The sequence below is a fragment of the Semicossyphus pulcher genome, unplaced genomic scaffold, assembly GCF_022749685.1.
Source record: "Semicossyphus pulcher isolate SPU_LCO1_2020_fin unplaced genomic scaffold, fSemPul1.0.p SCAF_4, whole genome shotgun sequence".
Classification (NCBI taxonomy): Eukaryota; Metazoa; Chordata; class Actinopteri; order Labriformes; family Labridae; genus Semicossyphus; species Semicossyphus pulcher.
Genome location: NW_027211715.1, coordinates 19,254,134 through 19,277,233, shown reverse-complemented (window position 1 = coordinate 19,277,233; position 23,100 = coordinate 19,254,134). Strand labels below are relative to the sequence as shown.

The 23,100-nt window shown below is 43.0% G+C and overlaps 2 protein-coding genes across 2 annotated transcripts in view; one reads left to right on the top strand and one right to left on the bottom strand.

Annotated features, from left to right (window-relative positions):
• The window catches only part of obscna (obscurin, cytoskeletal calmodulin and titin-interacting RhoGEF a), a 41,911-nt gene extending 24,230 nt beyond the window's left edge, over positions 1-17,681 (top strand). Inside the window, exons 47-86 of the mRNA XM_069679535.1 lie at positions 38-110; positions 194-291; positions 381-493; positions 566-766; positions 887-969; positions 1,082-1,255; positions 1,345-1,504; positions 1,624-1,725; positions 1,973-2,137; positions 2,253-2,393; positions 2,518-2,695; positions 2,822-2,935; positions 3,059-3,226; positions 4,299-4,401; positions 4,486-4,615; positions 4,714-4,819; positions 6,539-6,647; positions 6,734-6,867; positions 7,718-7,830; positions 7,916-8,084; positions 8,164-8,251; positions 8,338-8,538; positions 8,626-8,686; positions 8,765-8,842; positions 8,923-9,095; positions 9,203-9,229; positions 9,319-9,471; positions 9,580-9,625; positions 9,722-9,799; positions 9,913-11,656; positions 11,866-11,994; positions 12,104-12,226; positions 13,278-13,445; positions 13,639-13,744; positions 13,917-14,156; positions 14,857-15,080; positions 15,189-15,200; positions 15,430-15,526; positions 16,641-16,790; positions 16,890-17,681. Coding sequence (XP_069535636.1) covers positions 38-110; positions 194-291; positions 381-493; positions 566-766; positions 887-969; positions 1,082-1,255; positions 1,345-1,504; positions 1,624-1,725; positions 1,973-2,137; positions 2,253-2,393; positions 2,518-2,695; positions 2,822-2,935; positions 3,059-3,226; positions 4,299-4,401; positions 4,486-4,615; positions 4,714-4,819; positions 6,539-6,647; positions 6,734-6,867; positions 7,718-7,830; positions 7,916-8,084; positions 8,164-8,251; positions 8,338-8,538; positions 8,626-8,686; positions 8,765-8,842; positions 8,923-9,095; positions 9,203-9,229; positions 9,319-9,471; positions 9,580-9,625; positions 9,722-9,799; positions 9,913-11,656; positions 11,866-11,994; positions 12,104-12,226; positions 13,278-13,445; positions 13,639-13,744; positions 13,917-14,156; positions 14,857-15,080; positions 15,189-15,200; positions 15,430-15,526; positions 16,641-16,790; positions 16,890-17,070 — 6,713 coding nt within the window. The 3' untranslated portion in view covers positions 17,071-17,681. The remainder of the gene's footprint in view (positions 1-37; positions 111-193; positions 292-380; positions 494-565; positions 767-886; positions 970-1,081; positions 1,256-1,344; positions 1,505-1,623; positions 1,726-1,972; positions 2,138-2,252; positions 2,394-2,517; positions 2,696-2,821; positions 2,936-3,058; positions 3,227-4,298; positions 4,402-4,485; positions 4,616-4,713; positions 4,820-6,538; positions 6,648-6,733; positions 6,868-7,717; positions 7,831-7,915; positions 8,085-8,163; positions 8,252-8,337; positions 8,539-8,625; positions 8,687-8,764; positions 8,843-8,922; positions 9,096-9,202; positions 9,230-9,318; positions 9,472-9,579; positions 9,626-9,721; positions 9,800-9,912; positions 11,657-11,865; positions 11,995-12,103; positions 12,227-13,277; positions 13,446-13,638; positions 13,745-13,916; positions 14,157-14,856; positions 15,081-15,188; positions 15,201-15,429; positions 15,527-16,640; positions 16,791-16,889) is intronic.
• A 471-nt stretch (positions 17,682-18,152) lies between these two features.
• On the bottom strand, positions 18,153-21,102 carry guk1b (guanylate kinase 1b). Its single transcript, XM_069680453.1, has 8 exons — positions 20,991-21,102; positions 20,796-20,837; positions 20,440-20,565; positions 19,292-19,388; positions 18,652-18,790; positions 18,433-18,517; positions 18,265-18,350; positions 18,153-18,185 (listed from the first exon to the last, which is right to left on the bottom strand). The coding sequence occupies exons 1-8, from the start codon at positions 21,100-21,102 to the stop codon at positions 18,153-18,155; spliced, it is 720 nt and encodes a 239-aa protein (XP_069536554.1).
• Between the last annotated feature and the right edge of the window lie 1,998 nt (positions 21,103-23,100).

Here is a 23,100-nt window from a genome sequence, read left to right as displayed (position 1 = left end):
TACCGGGTAAAACTTTATGATTCTCTGCTTTCAACAGTGTCAAGTCCCTCTGATTATGAAACAGCTCCAGATATGATGGAACCTAATGAGCCTGGTCCTGCTGTGCTGAGGTCAGAGGGCAGAAAGACGATTCTTGATTGTGTTTCTATTGTTTTTATGAAGATACCCTAAGTGCTTATGATTACTGTTACAGGGAAGTAGCAAAGGCAGTGGACCAAGTGACTCCAAAAGAGGATAACGAACAGACACCTCCTCCACAACCTCCTCCGAAGAAACTACTGAAGGTCAAAGGTCAGCAATTTCTTTGATTAGTGTTATTAGCACTTCTCCAGTAGTTTTTTGTCACCTTTATCACAGCTTTCATCCTCTCTTATTTTTAGGGGCTCATGAAGGTAAAATGAGGACACCGTCTCCCAAACACCACCGCGCTCACACACCATTAACTACCACCGTCTCCGCATCGGAGTCAGAAGGGGAAGAGGATAGACGAGAGGTGAGCTAAAATGAAAAAGTAGATTCGATTGTATCTGGCAAATTATTTGATATATTTTCTTTGTCACGTCAGACATTTGAAATGTATGTGGCTCGAGCTGACTGCAGTCCTGACGGCGGAAATAAGGACAGCTTCATTGTGAAGGAGGGACAGTTTGTTGAGCTCCTGGACTCTGTTCATCCTGACAAATGGCTGGTGAGGACCAAACCCACCAAAACCAACCCTGCTCGACAGGGGTGGGTGTGCCCAGCCTACCTGGAGAAGAAGAGGAAGGTACGATCTATCAAAACATATTGTAAAAAAAATACCGTGTTATATTCTGGCATAAAGACATCAAGTGATGACAAATTAAAAAGGCCTTTAAGCATAAATACATGCCATATTTTGAAACAGGAGATCTTCCCACAATTGAGAGCACCTCAAGAAGATCTTGACGGAATCGGATCGACAGGAGAAGAGTACAGAAGAGCTCTGAGGTCTGTCATTCTGCTATAATGTGATGACAGGTTAAATAACCTTGGCGCTATTGCGTTTAAAGCAAACACTACTGAAGCACAACCAATCTGCTTTCATTCCCTTTGTCTTCAGCCAACTGATCCAAGGCCTCATTGATGGAGAAGAGGAGTTTGTGAAAGAGATGAAGATGTTCACCTCCCAACAACTCAGTCAGTTTGACTCCAGCCGGCACGTCCCCATTAACATCCTCAACCAGAAAGAGATCATTTTCAGGAATATCAAGGACATTGTGTTACTGCATGAGAGGTAATACACACACACACACACACACACACACACAAGAAAAAAAACAATGTGCTGTATTACATTATTAAATTATAAAATCTTTTTTTCAGGTCCGTCCTTCCTGGACTGAGAGCGTGTGCCACAGACGACGACGTGGCCATGCACCTGATCAAACACACTGAAGACTTTGAGAAGTATCTTCACTACATGGTGGGACAAGCACAAGCAGAAGCCTGCGTCAGCGACAAGGCCGTCCAGCAGTATTTCAAAGTAAACCTGTTTGGATTTAAACATTGAACATGAACATTGTGGCGACCAGGCTGCTGAAAAGCTTTTGAAACTGATCTAATGTTCTTCATTTCTTTCTAATGTTTCTCATCACACTGAAGGAGTTGACAGAATCCGGTAAGCCTGAGGCCCCTGTCATGGATGTCCTGACCTTCCTCCAGCGACCAGTGGAGAGGATTCAAACCTACCAGGCTTTACTGAAGGTCAGAACAGGGTTTAACTATTATGTGAAACCTTGACTTTTTATGTCAGCATGAGCGTAGTGATGCCTGTTTCCTTATCTTGCAGCTCTTAATCACACAGGGACGTTGTAGAGAAATTGGGAGATTTGCATATTGGATATTTAATTAAACTTAAACTAAGCCTTTAAGCTTGTTCTGCTGTTGCAGACTTTGTGGTTTCTCCATGAGAGTGTATCAGCTGAATTTAAATAGAAAATGTTGTTGTTAGGAGTTGATCAAGAATAAAGCCAAAGGAGGCCAGAGCTGCTGTCTTCTGGAGGATGCTTTCTCCACAGTGTCCTGTCTACCCTGGAGGTCTGACAACCTGCACCAAGTGTCTCTCATCGAGAACTACCCGGCTCCTCTGACCGCCCTGGGCGAGCCTGTGCGACAGGTAACTACAGATAACTTACATGCATATTAGGAGGATTTAGCAACACCAAGCCTCAGCAAAGTAACTTGTGCTTAAGATCCTTTTTTATGACCAATATGTCATCACTTCTTCTCAGGGAGTCTTCACGGTGTGGGAGGAATCTCCAGAAATTAAGACGGCCTCAAGAGGGCATCAGAGACAAGTGTTTCTCTTCAAGGAATGTATTGTTCTGTGTAAAGTGAAAGGTGACACATACTCTTTCAAGAACAAAATGAAGGTAAGAGCTTTTCTCCTGTTTTTCAACTTATTCTACTATTTGTCAGTGAACTAAGAATACAATATAGAAACTTTTGGCCCTCTGTGACTTGTCTCTCTCATTCTCACTTTTTCAACCTACCCAGCTGAATGATGTGGAGCTAAAGGAGACTGTGGGCGGAGATGAAAAGTCTTGGGGGTTGTGGCATGAGCACAGAGGCTCACTTAGGAGGTACACGCTGCAGGGTCGCTCCTCTCTGGTGAAACTCTCCTGGCTTAAAGATCTGAGGGAGTTACAGCAACGCTCCAGCCTGCCCACTAACGGTATGTATTCCTTTCTTAAGGGATGAACATTAAAGGTCTGACAGGCGATATTGTGTCAGGTGGGTTAAACATTTTAATGAATGTTTGTTGTTTAATTTCTGTATTTGTGATTGTTTCTATCAACAGGCCCACCAGTATTTGAGTCACTGCTGTCTGACTGCACAACAAAGATAGGACAGACTATCAAGCTCACCTGTAAAGTCGCAGGATCACCAAAACCAGTGGTTAGCTGGCTCAAAGGTCAGAAACAGCTTTTAAAGATATTTGAATACTGTACACAACAATGTATACAAGGATGATTTCCTGACCACAGTTTTCCTAAATGCGTGGGGTTTTCTGGTTTCACTGATGTCCACCTCTTAGATGGCCTGCCTTTGGAGGATGACCCCCGTCACATCATCACAGCCGACCGGTCAGGCACCTGCAGTCTCATCCTAGACAGCCTCACTGCAGAGGACTCTGGGCAGTATGCATGCTATGCTACTAGCTCCATGGGCAAGGCTGGTACTCTGGCTAAGATTGTGGTGCAGGGTGAGTATATGTATGCATATAAAGTGTGTTATTACAGAGCCTTTTTTTTGATAATGTTGTATATGCTGTACATGCACTCGCCCAGAAGAACACAGACAGCTTATAATACTACTTGTACCTCCTCGTATTGCTACTTCAACTACAATTACAATTAGCAATACTGCTACTAGAAGAACTCATACTAGCACTACACCTACTTTTATCACTACTGCTACAGCTAATACTACCACTACATCGAAAATTATTATTGACATTACTCTTTCTGCTACAAAACTTGTACTTCTACTACTGTAGTACCACTGTTTTTGCAGATGTCAGACATACTGCTATTGGTAATACTATACAAAGTATCTCTGCTACTTTGGAGTCTAATACCCATACTCTCTACTCATACTCTACCAACTACTAATTCTGCTATCAATACTGCAACTACAGTTACTTAAATCACAACTTACAACTGCTGTTACATTTAGCATTGTAATTGTTAAATTTGTAAAGCTTTTATTTTACTATTTTTACTTCATTAACTACTGATAGCGCCAAATCATAACCAGAGTTATCTCAAGACACTTCACAAAAAGAGCAGGTCTAGACCGACTCTTTGTTATGTTATTTAAAGAGAGGCCCAACATGAATCACCATGAGTAGCACTTAGCAATATTCGGCACATTGGCAAGGAAAAACTTTTAACAGGCAGAAACCTCGAGCAGAACCAGACTCATGTTGAACAGCCGTCTGCCTCGACTGGATGGGCCGAAAATGGGATAGAAGGAGATGCAGGATAGAGACAGGCAAAGAGAGAAACAACAACATATGTCCTTGTTACATGAACAACAACAGACACATACTTATGGTTACAATGCCAATAATAGTTGTACACTTGTGTGAAAATTAGCGAAAAAATAAATTAGCGCGAGAAGCAGAGTAATGATAAAGGCTGTAGTAATCGTAATTGTAACAGTTGAGGTCAACAGGTCTAGTACTTATTGTATATTACTATACTGCTTATGACTGACGCTACTGGTCTACTTATTGTGGCACAGATGACACATTAGTGTATTTTTCCCTGCAGCTCCGCCCCGATTTGTGTCTCGGCTGGAGAGTGCTTGTCTGATTGAAGGAGAGGATATACAGTTTACCTGCTCTACACTTACGACTCCTCTACCACGGATCAGGTATGGCAACACACCCAAATTAAACCAGTAGTTGCAACTAGTCGTTTTCTTGTTGTTGTGCGTGTCAAACACGTATCTTTGCAGGTGGTTGAAAGACGGCAGAGAGTTGACTGACCAGCAGAAATATTCCATCCTAAATGATGCTCGGAGTGGGATCTTGTGTCTGACGGTCATCAGAGCCACAGAGGCAGATATTGGACAGTATGAGTGTGAGGTATTAAATCTATATCCATAAAGTGTATAATGCCAGTGTTATTGATACCAGAGATTGTCCTTTGAGAAACAGTTCATGAAATGTTTTCTCTCGTTTAGCTTTGGAATGAGTTTGGCTGCGTCAAGTGCAAGGCAGGGTTATGCCCCGCTTATGTACCGACGATTGAGATCGAGAACGACCAACCGCAGGACTTGCCTCCTAAAGGTAGGACAGCCAGACCTGCTGAAGGTAAATATTCTCCACACAGGACAGAAACCCACGACAGGGTTCTCATGTGGACGCTCCACACTCCCACGAGTTCAGCTGTGTTTGAGAGGGGATGAAGCACATGCCATTGTTCACTTCACTTTACCTCACTTCTGATCCTGTCACCCTTTTCAACATCATATGACATCCCTCAACATCCAACAAACTGCAACAAGTTGCATCAATTTCCACTTTCAATGACTACCATTCATCCATTTTATCCAGTTGATGCCATTTTGAGATTTTTCCCCATTTCACACACACTCACATCATAAGTAGTTCCACCTATCATACCACATTTCACTAGATCCTCTGGGATTATGGCGTGGACTGCAGTCTGTGCACGAATACGGAAAGAAGAAACAGACAGAATGAGCTGTTCCTACCTGAGTAAAGCAAAAACAACTATTAACTGATTTATATGGAAGTATGCATGAGCTAATTTTTTTCATTTCTCATACTGAAATTAGTGATTGTCTAGGTTGCTTTTCTTAACAGGCAGCATGTGATGACAAATCCTCACTACATAACTGCACCCTTTCAAAGGACGCTACACTGACCTAAGCCACATTTAACCCATATGCTACCTGAACATAACCCTCTCTGATCCAACACCTACACGTCACCAATTTGCTTTTTGGTCTTGAATCTGTTCGTGGGACTACTTGTTCGTCCCCAACACTTTCACCTCTGCATGTAACTGACACCTTGAGAAGGAAGTCATGTGAGAAAAAAACCCTTAAACTTAATACCAATAACTTTTTCTAACAACCCTCTAACACCATAATCCAGCAGGATCTAGGGGGTACCATTCAACATAGACACCAAACTGCACTTCCCGCATCCTCATCCATCAAACATATTGATACATTTTATTGTATGGAGTGTTTTTGTGTTTTTTTTTTATCATGTGTGCACCTTCCACAGAGGACAGGGATTAGAATAGACTTGATCATTTACCTACATAGAGCATCATTCAGACCTCAAGGTGCAGTAAACAAACAGCAGTCCCCGTCCGTAGTGACTTTCCAACTGTGCCTCTCTCCCTGTCACATAGTGTCAGCAATGTCAGCGTTAAAAGCAGTGTAATATTGCAGAATAGAATTCAGCCTAATTCAATGTAATTATTATATAATTATTTGTAATCATCTTCTCTATAAGGTCTTGCCTCAGTCACATATTTTCTTTATGGATTTCTGAAACCAGTTCATCATGTTTGCTTCCATTGTCCATAACCTTCATGTTTTTCCATCTTCCCTTGACGAGCCCTAAAGCAGGAAGTTCCTCACATGGACCGTTCCATGTAAGTCATCATTGTCATGATAACAAATAACCACGAAACATTCCCCTTTCTCCTACTGCCAACGCATGCCCAGCTAACTCTTCACTCCTACGACACAAGATGGTCATGTGCTGGGCAGGGGTGGGCATGTGCCCACGTCCTGTTGATGTGTTGGGTTAAAGGGTTTAAACCCTCAAGTACAGAGGTAAGAAATGCATTATTACTGCTCCTGGTATGTAAGGTAATGAGGTAATGTACTTTTTTCACTTTTCCATTGATTAAATAAACTTATAGTACAGTCAAGATAACATGATATTTACTTTAGGATATATAAACTATTGTAATGAAAAGGACCTCACCCATAACTTCCTGCTGAGTGGCTTCTTGTTTTAAAGATGCAGACTTGGAGGGCTGGTCCACTGCCTTCGTTAAGAAGTGGTTACAGACTGATTTCAGCCCAACCTCTATTGCTAAGATGCTCTTCCCTCCTGAACACACTGAACAGTAAGTTTAGTACCACACACATTACTGTCATGACACGAAAAGTGTGAGATTAGAAATGTACCTTTTACTTTTATTTTTGTCTCCAGAGCTGAATGTAGCGCTGAAGAGGCAGCTCCTACCACGCCGTCAGTGGAGCAGACGCCACAGCAGCCACTGTATTACCTTGAGGAAGAAGAGGAAGAGATCTACATCTCAGAGTCGATGCAGGAAATTACAGATGGTACTCTTGTCTTTGTACTAAGTGTATCACTGCTGTCAAATGTTTGATTTCTTTTATACTTTTTTGCAATAATTACAGTTTCATCATTCCAGACAGCTGTTTCTTTAGTACATTGCAGTTTTTCTATTAAATTTAAGTAATATATGAATGGGGAAGAAAAGGGGGTAAAAAAAGAATAAAGAAAGAAATATAGAACAACAAAAACAGGCAACACTATAAACAACAACAACAACAACAACAACAACAGAAAATACAAAAATACAAAAATTAAAAAATAAAAATAAAAATAATAATAATGATAATAAAAATAATAAATTAATTAATAAATTAAATAAAAAAATAAATGTACATACATTTAAAATAAATAAATAAATAAAAAGGTAAAAAAGGAAGAATAAGGAGTGTTGGGGGGTGGGGGGTGAGTTAGTGCCTATTCATTGCAGATCTTGTTTAAATTTATATAATTAGACAGTCTACCAAGTCTATCTTTAGGATACATCTTATTTAATTTTTGTATGTCATCTCTAATTGTGTACGTTAATTTTTCGGCATCCAAAACTTGTTCTAGTGTTGTTAACCAAAATTTTAATTTGGGTGGATGTTGTTGTTTCCATGTCCTTGTCACCTGCTTCATAGCTGTCACACGCAGTATGTTAAAGGGATGCATGTCAGCAATTTTTATTGTTCTCGGTAAATTAATTCCTAAATAATTTTCTGGTTTCAGATGTTCATTTAACTCAAAGACTTCCATTAACACTTTCTCCACCTCTTTCCAGAATGGTGACAATACTGGACACTTAAAAAACGTATGTGAATAGTTTGATTTCTAATGATCTGATCTCTTGTTCAGCTCCTCCATCCATCCAGGTACCCATTGAGGACCTGTGTGTAGAGCCTGGCCAAGCTGCTACATTTACTGCCATCATCACAGGAAGACCTACACCTACAATACAGTGGTACAAGGTAGGTACAATGTAGATCAGTGTTTCTAACATGAATTTGTAGGCCTGGCAGATCTTCATCAGAACTTTCCTTTCTGTGATTGGAGGATGGAGAGGAGCTTGCAGCCAATGAGAATGTGGAGATAGTACAGCACGGAGCCCGCTGCTTAGTGACCATAATGTGCCCCGAGGGTGAGGACAGTGGCATTTACACCTGCTTCGCCTACAATGACTCTGGCCATGCCTCATGCCAGGCTCAGCTGACAGTAGAAGAAGGTGAGGACTTTATTGTGATTGATGTCAGTCAAAGTGTCGGACCTGTTTTCATTCCCGGGTTTTGTTAATTTCTCTGCAGGTCCACTTGAGCGTCAGGAGAGAGAGGTGGAGCTGGGGAGGAGGAGGAAGTTATTCTCCGTCTACGATGTCCATGAGGAAATTGGAAGGTGAGTCTCCACTTTATATAGATGTTGTCCAACCTGCCATACCATGTTAAAATGTATGTAATGAACATAACCTCTGTGTGTTTTAGGGGAACCTTTGGGGTAGTGAAGCGTGTAGTCCACAGAAGGACAGCTGAAGTGTTTGCTGCAAAGTTTCTGCCTGTGCGGAGCAGCACTCGGACCAGGGCCTTCCAGGAGAGGGACTTGCTGTCTCGTCTGGCTCACCCCAGAGTGGCCTGTCTGCTGGACTTCTTCTGCACCAGACGCACGCTGGTGCTGATCACAGAAATGTATCCTTGATCACTCGTGTTTCCTCACAGTGTAGTTTTTTGTGTTTGATTGGCATTCAGTTAAGAGTTCTTTAACGCGATCTGCAGGTGCTGCTCTCACGGGCTGCTGGACCACTTATTACTGAAAGGATCCGTCTCAGAGAAAGAGGTTCTTACATTATGCCCTACATACGTTTTTGCAGATACTGTGTATGGCTTTTGACTAATGCTCTACGTTTCATTTCAGGTTCAGTCATACATCCAGCAAATCCTTGAAGGAGTTGGTCACATTCACAGCATGAACATTTTGCATCTGGACATTAAGGTGAGATCATTTAACTTTATATTATTGATGCCATTATTTCTGATGCAGATCTTAACTCTTTTTATTCATACTTGTTTCAGCCTGATAACATCATCATGGTGTATCCGCCCAGAGACGAAATCAAGATCTGCGACTTTGGCTTCAGCCAAGAAATAGACACATCCCGACACCAATACAGCCTGATCGGTACACCGGAGTTTGTTGCCCCCGAGATCATCCACCAAGAACCAGTCACTGTGGCCACTGACATTTGGTGAGCTTGTCTATAAATCTGGCTAAAGGACTTGACAATATTTCAAGAGAAATTTAAAGTTAAAAGTAATTTGCATTAAATTGTGTTTCTCTTATTCCCTCTGTCAGGTCTGTGGGTGTTATAGCCTATATATGGTACGTATATGTGTAAAAAAAACATATGTAAAAAGTACTCCTGAGTGACTGCTGACTGTTTACATCAAGCTTTGTGCTCGTCTCTACAGTCTGGTGGGCCGCTGCCCTTTTGTGGGTGAGACGGACCGGTCCACACTGCTGAGGGTGGGGGAGGGGACTCTGAACTGGGACGCCCCTGACGTCACCTACAGGAGCCCCGAGGCCCAGAGCTTTCTCCACATGCTCCTTCAGCCGGATCCAGAGTAGGGAACCTGTTTGAGTATTGCATGCACTGCCACAGCAATCTGCATAAAACTGCAACTGACTCCTCATATCAGACATCTGACCACTCCCAACCTTTCTCCACTTAGGAAGCGACCATCTGCTTTTGAGTGCTTGAGCCACGAATGGTTCCAGGTGAGGGTAATACAGCAGAACAGGTGTTGTTATTACACCTCTGTGATGTAACTTAGGAATACTGATACACATTAAAATCTTTGTTATAATTTCCAGGACGAACATGCAGGAGAAGATACTGATGAAATCAACACAAAGACTTTGAAAATCTTCATCTCAAAAAGGAAATGGCAGGTGAGTCACCTCTCTAACACTGTTTCATTCATTCAAACCACAACCTCTGGGGAAAGGGAGATCCAAATGTCCAAATTTGTCCCCACCAATATCTTCCCTGTCTGTCCTTCCAGCGTTCATTGACCTGCATCGGCTCAGTTCTCACATTGAGGCCCATCCCTGAGCTCCTGGACGCTCCTCTCAGAGACACCGCGGTCACGGTGCCCCGCGAGCCTCAGGAGCACAGCAGCACCTCCATGAGCAGCGGCTCCTCGTCTGAGTATGATGAAGCAGACTCCTGGGACTTTTTCCAGCACTGCAGCCAGACTGAGGAGGAGGAAGAAACGGAGGAGGACTATGATCCTTTAATGGAGAGAGCGAGGATCCCCGACCCTTTGGCCAAACTTCACCTTGATGCAGAGGAAGAAGAGGAAGTGACATTAGGGGAGGAAGAGGATGGAGAGATTGTAGGACGGAGGAGTGTACTAGAGCGGAGTATAAGCAAGCAGTCTGTTGCATCATCGGATGTGTCGTGCCAACAGACACCTCAGAGGGAGCGTAGGTTAAGTAAAGACAGTAGTCCATCTCTCTATCTGTCTGACGGGGACGAGGGTTCAGGAAGCGATGGAGGTCGTATCCCACGTGGCAGCGTCATCCGCAGCACTTTCTACAGCACCTCTCATCAGCTGTCACCCATGTCTGCCAGACACATGACATTACGGGACAAATTCCAGGCCAAAAAGCAGGAGAGAGGCCGCAAACCGCTGCGGAGAAGCTTCTCAGGACGTCTCAACGAGCCTCTTATTGAATATGTGGAGGATGACACTGAGACCAATCGTGGTCAGAGACGGGCATCTGTCCAACCTACTATGCAGAAGTCCTGTTCCTTTGACAGCGGTGTTGGCCTCGCCCACACCAACGCGCCCCCTCACCGGAGGAGCAGGTCTCTCGATGAGTCTTCTCGCAGATCGGCGAGCTCACCCTCGTGCACAAAGTCCGCTGAGGAAGAAGGCTCTCAGAGTCTGAAGGAAGATTTCACCGATGATGACGTGGCAGGGAGAAACTTGTTGGCCATCCCGCCCCCTCGCCGACCCACAAGAAGAAGAGGCTCTGTCGCACCTGTAGAAGCTTCTGGGACTCGTACGCTGGGGGGATCATCTGTTCCCTCAAGCTTCATGGCTGGAGACAGAAGGAGTCTCAGGATGGATCAGGAGCCAACAGAGAGTGACACCTTTGCTGGCTCCCAGGGGTCTCTGTCTGAGTCGCTTATTTTGGAGCAGGGTGGCTCTGAGTCATCCAGTCGACTGGGCTCTTATGAGGAGCTGAGTCATGGTCATCTCAGAGGAAGGTACAGATCAGGAGAGAGTGACGGGTATGACGATCAGGGGGAGCCTCTGATTTCACCATCGCCATGCTCATTCCAGGAAGTTAAACCCAGGAGCTCGTACCCACAGGCACCGCCACGTAACCGCACCCGCTCTAACCCCAATATATCTACCAACAGCAGAAGCCAGCCGGGGACCCCGCTGACCCCGAGCCCAAGCCCGAGTCTCTCTTCTCTCCAGGCTCCAGAGAGGCCTCCCAGAGCCAGGGACAAGAAGGAGGGCTGTGGCCTCCAGAGGCATGCGTCCGCTCCAGCCCTGGAAGCCCGGCTGCCCACTGGAAAATCACCGAAGCTGGGGCTGCTAAAGATCTTCCGCAGGCAGTCCTGGACCGGCCATTCTTACTCCCAGCTGGATAACTCTGAGTTAGGACCCACGTTGGGAGACATCATGAAGCCTGATACTCCCACCATGTCTCTGAGGAAGAAAATGAGAGCTTCGGCCTCCAGCCTGACCAAGCTGTTTTCAAGGTCTAAGGAGGACGTGAGCAAAGGAGGTGAGCTATTGCAAATTGTGCTAATTCTATTTCATTGTTAAACAGAAGATTATGTTTAACAACATTATTATAATGGAAAAAGCTAAAAATATGTTATGGAAGCAACGGGAATAGAGGTATTATTTCTTTATTTCACTTGACCCGAGTTGTCCCTAATTATATATTTTATATATATTATATATGTGACTATATGTTGGCTTTTATAACAGGACCTATAGTAAAAGGATCAGCTCCCATCCCACCTGAAAGGCACCGAAGCAGTGGTCTCGAGAGTCCAAAAAAGAGGACCTCCAAACTCTTGCCGTCTTTTAAAATACCTGCTTTCAGGAAGACCAAAGGTAGTGGATGAACAACAATCTGTTGGTTATTGTTTTCAATTCATATCCAGTTATCATATTTATGCTAAAGACCTATTTGTGTATGTTTGTCTTACCATATCATTCCCAGATCTGCCAGTCCGTCCCAACAAGGCCGAAGTGCTCCAGTTAGATGGAGGTGGAGTCCTGCTGGTTTGGAGACCAGTGCAGTCGAGTGAACCTGTCACCTACTGTGTTCAGTACTGTACAGACGGTGGGTTCGCAGAGATATTAAAGCAGCACAGATTAAAGTGCTGGATGTGCTTATAGGAGGCAAATAATCTTTTTGTGTTGATATTTCATTTAAATGAAATACAGAATGTCATCTATTTGTATACATGGAGAAAATATTTCATGAAGAAAATTAAAATGTTTTTTGCTCACTTTTATAAAAATTCAAGCATTTTCGGACAAACGATGAACAAAATATTTTTCAATCACTATCTAAGTTGATTTAAAGAACTGTCCAATGGTGGGATTTTTAAGTTTAAAGACTAGAGATAGACCGATTTGTTTTTTTCAGGGCCGATACCGATAACGATTATTAGTAGTCAAGGAGGCCGATAACCGATATTTGGAGCGGATATTCATTTGCAGTAAAAGTGAAAATATTGGCGTCAAAATTTTGAATAATACAAACTCCAACACTTAACTTTGTTTAAATGCCTTTAAGCATATGTTTATTAAACAAACAAACACAAAGCGCAGGGAGTCCCCAGGGTCAGCAGCATCTCTTATAAAGTTAACTGAAAATTTAAATAAATAAATAAATAACTTCCTGAAGTTTTATAAAGTAAATAAAACAAAGTTAAATAAAATTAGCAAAGAAATGAACTTTTTCTCCTCTCCGCCGTGTGTGAGCACTCTGCATGCACAGCTTTCACTGCTGATTGGCTGTTACCCGTGCCATGGCTCTGCGTGTAACCAATCAGTGCTGTGGGTGGGACAATGCTGGAGACAGAGTAGTGAATGCAGACGGAGAGGCGCGGCTGCATCAGAGCCAAAATAACCCAGTTTTAAATTGATCTCTTATTGGCCGTCGGAATTAAAAAAAAAAAAATCGGCCCGGCTGATAATCGGTCTTTCCCTATTAAAGACTCATAAGTCAAGGCTACATGATTCTTTTTACTTTTGAATTCACCTCACAAATTTCCCAAACTAAAATATCCTTATTATAAGTGCTGCTTGAGTCTACTGCAAAAGCATTAAAATGTGTAAGTGTAGATTTTACTGTAAAGCTCATGTGTCGTTTGCCTTGTCGTCAGGAGGGGAATGGACGGTGCTGTCAGAGGAGGTGACGGACAGCTCCTTTGTGGTGAAGGACTTACCCAGAGGAGCTTCTTATGTGTTCAGGACGGGCTGCATCACCAAGACCGGAGCAGGACCCTTCAGTGATGCTTCAGCACCTGTTGTTATGGCGACTCATCGTGAAGGCAAGAAAAATACATGATGTTGCCTTTTCGCTGTAACACATTAGTAACAAATTAGTGATCTTATTCTATTCTTTTTATAGGCTATACAAATACAGCAGGATGTTTGTCTCACTGCTTGAGTGTGTTTTAAGTACAGATTTACTGCAGTCAGTAAGCCTACAGACTGCTCACCTGTATTAACTCTGTTTTACAGAGACTCACATTCCTCTCATCCAGACCGAGTCTCTGGGGTCAAAGGTCATTCGATCAGAACAACAGACAACACACAAGAACTACAATTTCCTCTCTGAGATCAACAGGTGAGATTTTTAAGTAGAAGATGGTGGTTTTTAATTCTGTTTGAACTTTACATTCTTTTATTTTCTTTGGCGTTTATTTTGAAACATGGTCGCGACTTTTCAGAGTTTCCATTTACAACAAAATATTGCCTTTCTCAGCACCTCTTCATCTTGTGTTTTTCTTCTCTCTCAGGGGTCGTTTCAGCGTGATAACCCTGTGCAGGGACGCTGAGACCAGCCAAGTGTTTGCTGCCAAGATCACCCCTTACCAGGCGGAGCAAAGACAGTTGGTGCTGAGAGAATATCAGCTGCTGAAAAGGCTGCATCACCCCCATCTGGTGCAGCTGCACACTGCCTACATCACCTCCCGCTACCTGGTGTTAGTGGAGGAGCTCTGTCCGGGGAAGGAGCTGCTCTACAGTCTGTCAGCAAGGTAAAGGAAAGCATGTTCAAAGTACCAAATCGTTTATGTAAGCATTTTTACAAAGAGGGACAATATTAAGTGATCTATTAGGAAAACTGTATCCTCAAAAAAACATAACTGCTTTTATATCTTTTTTGACATGCTACCAGATGTCACTGTAAGTAGGTAGGTGGTTGTGTCTGTCTTTCAAACACTCAAGCAAGATAACTGTCCTTCTTGCCATAAAATGTGGTGTATATACAGTATGTTATGTTCTTAGGAGGGGCGATTCACTGATGACTGTGGATGAGTCCCAGTCCCTTAGTCAACTGCAAACGTCAACATCAAGTCAAGGGACTTTACAGCGAAAAACCTCCACATAACCGCTCTTGTTGAACTCCTAATTTTTCCTCAGGGTGCTGTTGGAGAAATGATCCAGGGAGAACTGATTACTAAATCATTTCAACATCATTTAAGATGCTCTAATTAATCCAAGAAGACAGGAAAAAAAAATTAATTAGCAATAGATGTGATGCTGGTTTTACAGAAAACGATTCATGTCATCTAATGGACTGTTTTAATGTAATTTAAAGAATAGATATGGAGTTATTTTCAAAACAAAAATCCAGGAGACCGCTGATTTGATTTGTCAGAAGGTCATTTTTGTGCATCCTTTATCCCCGTCATGCTGTGATTAAGCTTAGTGAACTCTGTGTGTATGTTCTCTCAGAGATCTGTATTCAGAGACTCAAGTCGCCGAGCTGCTGGTTCAGATCCTGAGTGCGGTCGACTACCTTCACAGCCGCCGAGTCATCCACCTGGACCTGAAGTCTGACAACATGCTGGTGGATGACGGTAACCACCTGAAGATCGTTGACTTCGGCTCGGCTCAGTCCTTCACACCCGGTCAGCCTCTCCAAATCGAGCACATCCACGGCCAGTCGGACAGCAAAGGTACGGATGTATTTCTAACTAAAAAAGTCAAACTGAATGATTTTGATGCCTGCATTGTTGTAGATTCTTCTAATGTACTAAACCTTTGACTGTCATGGTCTTCAACAGACTGCCGCAAAGGTACACATTCTTTAACGGAGGACGGATTGATGGATGGAAATAATTCAACCTAACTGCATCTACATCAGCTGACTCTAGCTCCCATAGCCTAACGAACCCAAGTCCCTTTTCTTTCCATTCCTTTAATACTTTTTCCTACTTCAGAAAAATAACCATGTGAGAGAATGCAGTGTGCCAGTAACAGCACAATACTTTATGGATGATTTCCTGTGTCTGTCTGTTTTGTCAGTTTATATTGTGCTTCCTAAAGCTCCGGAGATCCTGGAAGGTCAGGGCGTCGGGCCTGAGACCGACGTTTGGGCTATTGGAGTCCTGTCGTTCATCATGTAAGTATAGAGATTTACGGACGGGAAAGTTATTGTTTTGTTGTTTTTAAAAGTATTTGATCGTGTTGGATTAAAATTGTTGTAATATAGTCCTAAATTGGAATCATTGAAAATCAATGAGTCATCTAAAGATTGATTCAATCAAGTTATTAAAGTAAGTAGATTTAGGGCCCGATCAGACAGAACGCGCTTTGCAGTCTTTTTTGTGGAAGTAAACACCCGATCAGTTTTAGCAGCTGGGGGCGGCTTTTTTTTCCTACTGTTGTTAAGGCAACCACCGAATCATTAGCTGTCATTAACCTAACCGTTACATTGTAAACTGACAGAAGGCTCACCTCTCCTTTCATCCGATTGGACAATGAGAAAAAACGCCCATGACGTCGGGCACTTTTCTGCTTTGAGTTCAAGTTTTTTCAACTCGAGGCGCTCGGAGCGTTTCCTCAAAAACGCGAGGCGCACAGAGCGGAAAAAAGCGAGGCGCTCTGCAAAACAAAAGCAGCGCGCAAAAAGCGTCCCTCTCTTTGAATACAATGACAAAAAAGCCGCCCCCAGCTGCTAAAACGCGTCCTGTCTGATCGGGCCCTTAAGTAAATCTTAAAGAGGTTGTATTATGCTAATTTCAAGCTTCATATTTCTACCTGTGGAGCAGCTTAGCATAATTTACAGTAAAAAAAAAAACTCTGCCCCTACTAGCCCACTTTTATCATTGGCCAGCTCTCTGAAGCCTGCTTAAGCTGCACTTTGTGATGTCACAAAGTGTAGCGTGTAGAAAAAAACTGTGTGAAACCTGGCGTTCACAGCAGCCTGCAGAATGAGCTGAGAAGCCTGGGGATTACCCCAACATACTTTTACCTACAGATTTGAAACTTCACCCTCGTTTAGTCTGAACATCAAACATTGTAACGTTATATATTTGTCTTACAATGTGAAACGGCATGATACCCCCTCTTTAAGGAAGAAGGCTGATAAATTAAGTGGTTGCAGTCTTTGGATCATAAAATGTTAATGCCTGACTGAATCTGTTTTATTTCTGAGTTGCTGAATTATGAACTAATGTAGTATTATCTGCTTATCTGTTTCAGTAAAATGCATTTTTTCTTCTTCTCATCAATAGGTTGAGTGCTGACACCCCGTTCTATGCAGAGCACAGCTGGGATCAAGACAAAAACATTAGGAAGGGAAAGATCCAGTTTGGACGCTGTTACCCCGGTCTGTCCGAGGGAGCCTTAAACTTCATGAAGAGCAGCCTGAATAATAAATCCTGGTGAGCTTGAATTGTGGTCTGCATGTGTGCATCTGAACTAAGCCAATGATGTATTTGTAAATTATTAACTCCAATGTGTGTATTGAAACATTGTTATAGGGGAAGACCCACTGCAGCAGAGTGCCTCCAGAACCAGTGGCTGCGTGCCCATCGTACCCCGCACAAAGGCCGACACTCCAAAGTGTGTTTCTCCACAGACAAGCTTAAAGAGTACCTCGCGCAGAAGGAGGAGAAGCGAGACCAGGTTCACACCAAGCTGCAGGGTCCTTTCTTCCAGTAAGGAAACGCTGTAGGGTTTTTTTTCACGTGATAACCAGCACATGTATTTTTCCTGTTTGGCTCTTTTCTGGCTCAAATAATTTCAGACTCCTCTGATTTTAAAATGTGATTCGTCTTAACGAGTTTTCAAAGTGTATTTATCCATTAGCTTATACAGTATATATGAGTGTGCTGCATTTGTTGTGCATTGGTTTCTATGGAAACATATCAGGGATAAGGTTTAGTCGAAGCAGTGAGTGCATGAGTTGTTAAATATGAATTTCTGTGACATGAGAAACTGTTGCTTTGCTCCTCAGTATCAGACAGCTTTGCTATTCTTCTTCAGAAGGTAGGCAGATTCAGAGTGATATGTTTTATTTACAGTCGAAACACTTTGCCTTAAAGTTATATTGTATAAATGGGAGCTCAGTTAGATTAATGGACGTTTCATAACACTTGCTTAATGGATGATTTAGTGAATGAAAGATAAATAAAACTAAAGATGTCCTCACATTCTTTAATCATTTGTATACAAACACGTACATGCAAATCATTCAAATGCGCTGTATGCAGTGATTGCGTCTCAGATGAACTTCCTTCTGCACTTGAGCAATTATTTATCATGTGAGTCATAAACACCAAAATGTTTGATAAACACTATAAGTATTTCTACTGTATTTAGATGCAACAAAACAATTAAATGTTAGAGAAACTATAATGCGTGTTGGTACTGACTAGTTGGTACTAAAACTCCTCACCTGTGGGCAAACCAGTGCCAAACCTTGGATTATAAAGACCAAAGGTTGCACTGAAGTAGTTATACCTTTCACCAGCGGCTGAGCGAGCTGGCAGGAACATGGGTCGGGATTTTCATACCGAGATATCAACCATTGATTTGACTAAGTCTAACACAAACCCCCCCTTTTTCAGAGTCCCTCTTTTTCTATCTGAGCGTCACTGAGGATGAACCTGTCCTGAGACAACCTCTGACCATGTGAGGGTAAAAGAAAAACAATGTTTTTCACCAGATGACTCAGTGAAGGTGGAGTTATTCAGGCCACAGTCTCCGTCCGGCAGCAGACAGACCATGTTTCTGTTGCCTCTTTATGACTGGGCCTCCCGAACTTTTTGGATTTCCTGTGATAGAAAAAAAAACATGAGGAGATGTGTCTCTGTGACAACTTACAAAACAGATAAGAGCAATGGTTTTACTCACTTCGTTGAGGATGTCTTTCAGCTCCTCGTAGGCCCTCTCCAAGTCGTCATTGATGATGACGACATCAAACACTCCGGGCTCCTTGCCTAAGAAGATAGGAGTAAATCAGCTGTAGTTAGCTGCCTGTATTTCAGCATCATGTCCGAGTGGAGCTGCTGAGGAACTTACTGAGCTCCATGTCGATGCGCGCTGCCTCCAGGCGTTTCTGTAAACTCTCCTCTGATTCTGTCTGCCTGTCCCTCAGGCGTTTCTCCTGGGAAAGACAAGAGACAAGGCAATAAGAGCTGCTCCTTGAAGTTACAAAACAGCCTCCATGTGTACTGGTTACACATTTTCCATAGATGTTTTTGCTTTTTATTGGACAGGAAAAGTAAGTTGGACATTTACCAGGATCTCCATGGAGGGAGGCTGGATGGAGATGTAGATGGGGTTCAGGTCGGTCTCTTTAATCCTCCTCACACCCTGGATGTCCACATCTAAGATGCAGATTAGGTTCTTGGCCTGCACGTCTTCTATGGCGGATTTACTAGAGAATAAAATCATTTATACATTATAAAAACATATAAAACAAGAGGCTTTTAAAACAGGACGACACATCTGAACACGGGGAGTTCACATTGACCCGAGTGTAATAATGTGTTTCTCCAATAAGGGAGTGCCTTAGGTAAGAGGATCGCTGCGTTGACCCAAGCTGCTCGGTCTCACACTGCAGCGAGCGTGTGTTATCTTCAGAATACGAGGAAGAGATTAAACGTAGCACACGAGGTGCTGAGCCACAGCGCTGCTCTTTTTGACGTAACACGGTTAAAGCTCCATCTGTGACCTGACTATTATATATCCTGCTGATCTCTGCGGCTAATCCAGAGGGGACTCTTTTAAATAAGGCTCCAGGCTTCATTTGCGAATGAAGATCAACCAATGTCACCGACACCAATATTTATTCAATATTTAAAGGGTTTATTTAAAAATAGTCATGCTTCTAAATATGTTTAAGCTTGCTCTTAATAATTCATGCAGCATTATTTACCTTGTTCCATAGAGGTTTCCAGAAAACTCTGCGTTTTCTATGAAGTCTCCATTTGCGATTCCCTCCTGCATGGCCTCTCTCGTCGTGTAGTGATAGTCTGTAAGAGGCAACATTCATAATGAATCCAGCTCTGCCTTAAGAACATGCATTCATTGAAGAGAGGTGGTGCAAATCAAATGCTCACTATAGTTTAGAGAGAAAGATGAGCCACGATTCATCACAGTAAACATCGCAGTGATAGGCTCTGAATATGTTGGATGTGATGCTCCTCTCTGAGCTAAATTTGAGGCTGTGTGTTGCATTTATAAAAAACAAACAAGCAGGCCGTCATTCTTTAAGGGAAATATGTTTTTTGTCGACTGCTTTCTAATGATGTCATTAGTGTCACTGTCACAGCGCAGATTATTGTGTCCATACCAGAGTCATAGGCCCTAAACCTTCACAACATCAAAACCTCCCGGGATCTAAAACAGCCGAGTTTTTAGAGACAAACACGTTTCTACTTCCACCACCACTAATGGGCACTGCCAGCGCATACAATCATTAGCATGGCAACATGAAGGAGACCGCTCAGACTGGAGAGAAACGCTGGGGAGAATAGGACGTGGCTGTGCTGTAAACAAATAGATAATAAGCCTGAAAAAAAAAGGCAGAATTACTTTAAACAAGCCCTAGAAAGAAAACGCTCATTGTGGCCCAGAAGGAGCAGAATCCACTGTTGTGTGTGGACATCTGCACGATTAATGACAAGCTTTTCAAGGTCCAATTTTAGCGGCGCACAAAAACATGATAACCAACTGTGCTGCTTGTAAAGAAGGACTGTCTGTCAGAGTATTTGACTTAATGGATCTGTCTCCAGTGATGCTAATGGCAAGTCATCGATGCTTCATCAGCTACACGGGGAAACGGGACACAAAACTTCACAGGACTGGAAACAGGGAGTCACTACCAAGGCATCACGGGGGGCTATTTTCAAAAGCTTTTTACTCCAAAGTGTGGACTGTCTGATCCCAATTCCTCAAACAATTTTTCTCTTTTTTGATTGTCACATGACTTTTTCCTACGAATCCAATGAGAGCGTGCCAGGATGATGAAAGTAACCCCCATCCCTCTGCCTTTAATAAAAACCGTGATCACACTGAGGTCACCTTTATCTGTGGTTTCTGTTTCGTTCGGACTCGAAAACGAGCTCGACATTTCTAAGTCCTCAGAGGATAAGACGTCTGCTACGGGCAGTAAAGTAGCCCCCAGAAGCAAAGGGAGCTTGTTCAGGCCTATGGAGAAAGCAAAGAAGGCACAGAGAGAGGTTTATCCCTGCGTATCAGGGGAGCTACACAGGGGGGACAGAACCACTTGTGCAGTTCACTTGGGAGTAAGAAGTGTTGGCGTTATTTTTTAGAGCGAGCAGGAAGGGCTGGGAAACGTGGTGCAGAAAACAAAAAAGCAAAGAGGTGTGAATTTAAAATCCAAGTGTCACCAACAAGTCTGCTTTGAGCCACTGTACCTTTGCCATCCTCCTCTCCTGGCCGAGGGTTCCTTGTTGTGTCTGCGAAGAGAGGATTTCATCATCACATTAAGGTAAGGATAAAGGTGCAGAGTAAGACAGATCAGGCTGAGACACTGTGTGACTCTCTTGTCCTACTTCTTCCTCCACAGACAGGATGTTACGCAGCAGAAGCCTGCTTGCACACAAACGTACGTGACACGCTGAAGCCGAAGACGCCCTCGTGCTCTTTCATCAGCCTCTTCATCAGAGTGCTCTTCCCTGCTCCGGAGGGGCCGCTCAGCACCACGGGCCTGGGTCCTGACATTGCTCTGAGACAGACAGACGGAGTGAGCTCTGGTTCGTGCCAAAAGCAGATTAAAACAAGATATTTTCTGAGACCTTAGAAGAATTTACAGTCAAGACATGAATATGAGTTGTTTAAGACAGCATGTGATTTTGAATGAATGAGCCTTATAATTGAAATCAATTACTTTAAGCTCTTCTACCTATCTCCCTGCAGCGCTGGTGCAGCTCGCCATCTGCCCTGTTAACTAGTCTAATGAGAAATAAGACTAATCCTTTGATCCAAGCCTCTCTTAACCACAACACTGTCAGGAGGAAACGTCCCAACATGCACACAGAGGGTTCAATCAGACCTTTGCTCCTGTGTTATTGTGCTTTTGATCTTCACTTATAATTAATAGACAGTTAGGAAATTATACCTCCTATCTCCTCAATTAAAATGTTCAAACACGTCCGTGTCCTAATTGCCGACTCGTTAGACAGACAGAGGCCCGGAGGTTAATGTTAAGAGTGCTCGTTAATGAAGTCGTGGCGGGTGGGTCAGCGGGATTAATTGGATCTGGGCAAGGCGGCACAAAGGGTCCCGGACAGGTGACCTATTTACCTACTGCACTTAGAGACGATGATGTTTCAGACACTTTTGAATCAATTCAATTAGAATCTGCATTAAAATAACACTAACAATCTTTATATAACATCTTTGGTGTTAGGAATTATTCACTGGCTTTAACCTGCAGGTTTAGATTAAAACTGTTAAAGAGATCAATGAAATCCCTTAAATATTTTCTGCCTTTTTCTAGCTTGTTAAGGTTAAAAAACAGGTTTTAACTGATTGCAAACTATTTATTTGTTTGTTAACCTTCGCCTTTAATGGATTTCCTCACTGACTTTACGTCCTGCGCACAAATTCAGTTACTAGTTCAGAGCACAAACAAAGTCTCAGCAGAAAGGAAACGCAGTACAAGCTGTATATGTAGCTGTACAGTACAATACAATTATAAGGCAGCTTGAGGTTTGAACTCATTAATGTCTAATTACTTTGTCTAATGTTTTAACATCCTGCAGATAAATCAAGTCATTCAGTGATTTCCAGGTTTAACAAAGCAAAAGTTCCTCCTTACCTTCTGTAACACCGCCTGGGTCGTAGAAACGTTCAATAACAGATGATTCCTCAGCCCAGCTCCTTAATGGATTGCGTACAATGAGTGTGTGTGTGTGTGTGTATATGTGTGTGTATGTGTGTGCGTGTGTGTTGGCCACACTGATTCACTGAAGCAGCTCACTGTCGGTCTGAATTACCACCACCTCTCTTGGGCTCACTGACCAATCACGTGAGTGCATGCTGGCTTGTGGTTATCCACACTTCCTGCGCAAGAAAACTGAGAAGGAAAAGGTGGAAGACTTCGATAAAGAAAGCATCACTGTTGAAGTGGTGTACAAAACAGTGAAGGGAAGGCTTTGTGTACATTTATATGTGAATTGTGGTTTGAGCGCCAGGTTTCAATTCTGACTTTGACCCCAAAAGCTGCGTCAAGGTTAAGAAGGCAAACATACACCAACATAACACGTATGTCCACATATTTGTCTCTAAGCAGCATTTTTGACAGAGATAATTGCGCTTTTTCAGGTAAAAGTTACACCTACTTGTACCTTGAAGCGGCCCAGTGCTGCTGCAGTCCATTAGGCCGGGGTTAGAGAGGAGGTCAGAGGTTAAAGTGGTGTAAAGTTTAAGCTCTGCTATTCCCCTTTTCCTACTATAATGGAGTAACGTTTTGGAAACTTAATCCATAAAACGTTTCACTTCCTGTTGATGCACTCCATGTAACTTTATAATACTAATGAAACAGTGTTTGTGTCATGTGTTCTTTCTCTGTTTGACATGGCTGACCTCTGTAGCGCCAGGCCTGAGTGGTCTTTTGCCTGCACACAGTTACAGCTCAGAATAGCAGGCTTTAGCGTCCCTCGACACCATACGAGCTGCGATGGGCTCTGCCCGGTTAATCCCGCACCGACCCACTTC

Excerpts from the sequence above, each read along its gene's own strand:
- guk1b (XM_069680453.1), bottom strand. The coding sequence starts at position 21,102 with ATGTCAGGACCCAGGCCCGTGGTGCTGAGCGGCCCCTCCGGAGCAGGG. Across the intron at positions 20,838-20,990 it reads CTTCGGCTTCAGCGTGTCAC|ACACAACAAGGAACCCTCGG; the intron begins GTACGTTTGTGT and ends CTCTCTTCGCAG. Across the intron at positions 18,186-18,264 it reads TGAAAGACATCCTCAACGAA|GAAATCCAAAAAGTTCGGGA; the intron begins GTGAGTAAAACC and ends TTTCTATCACAG.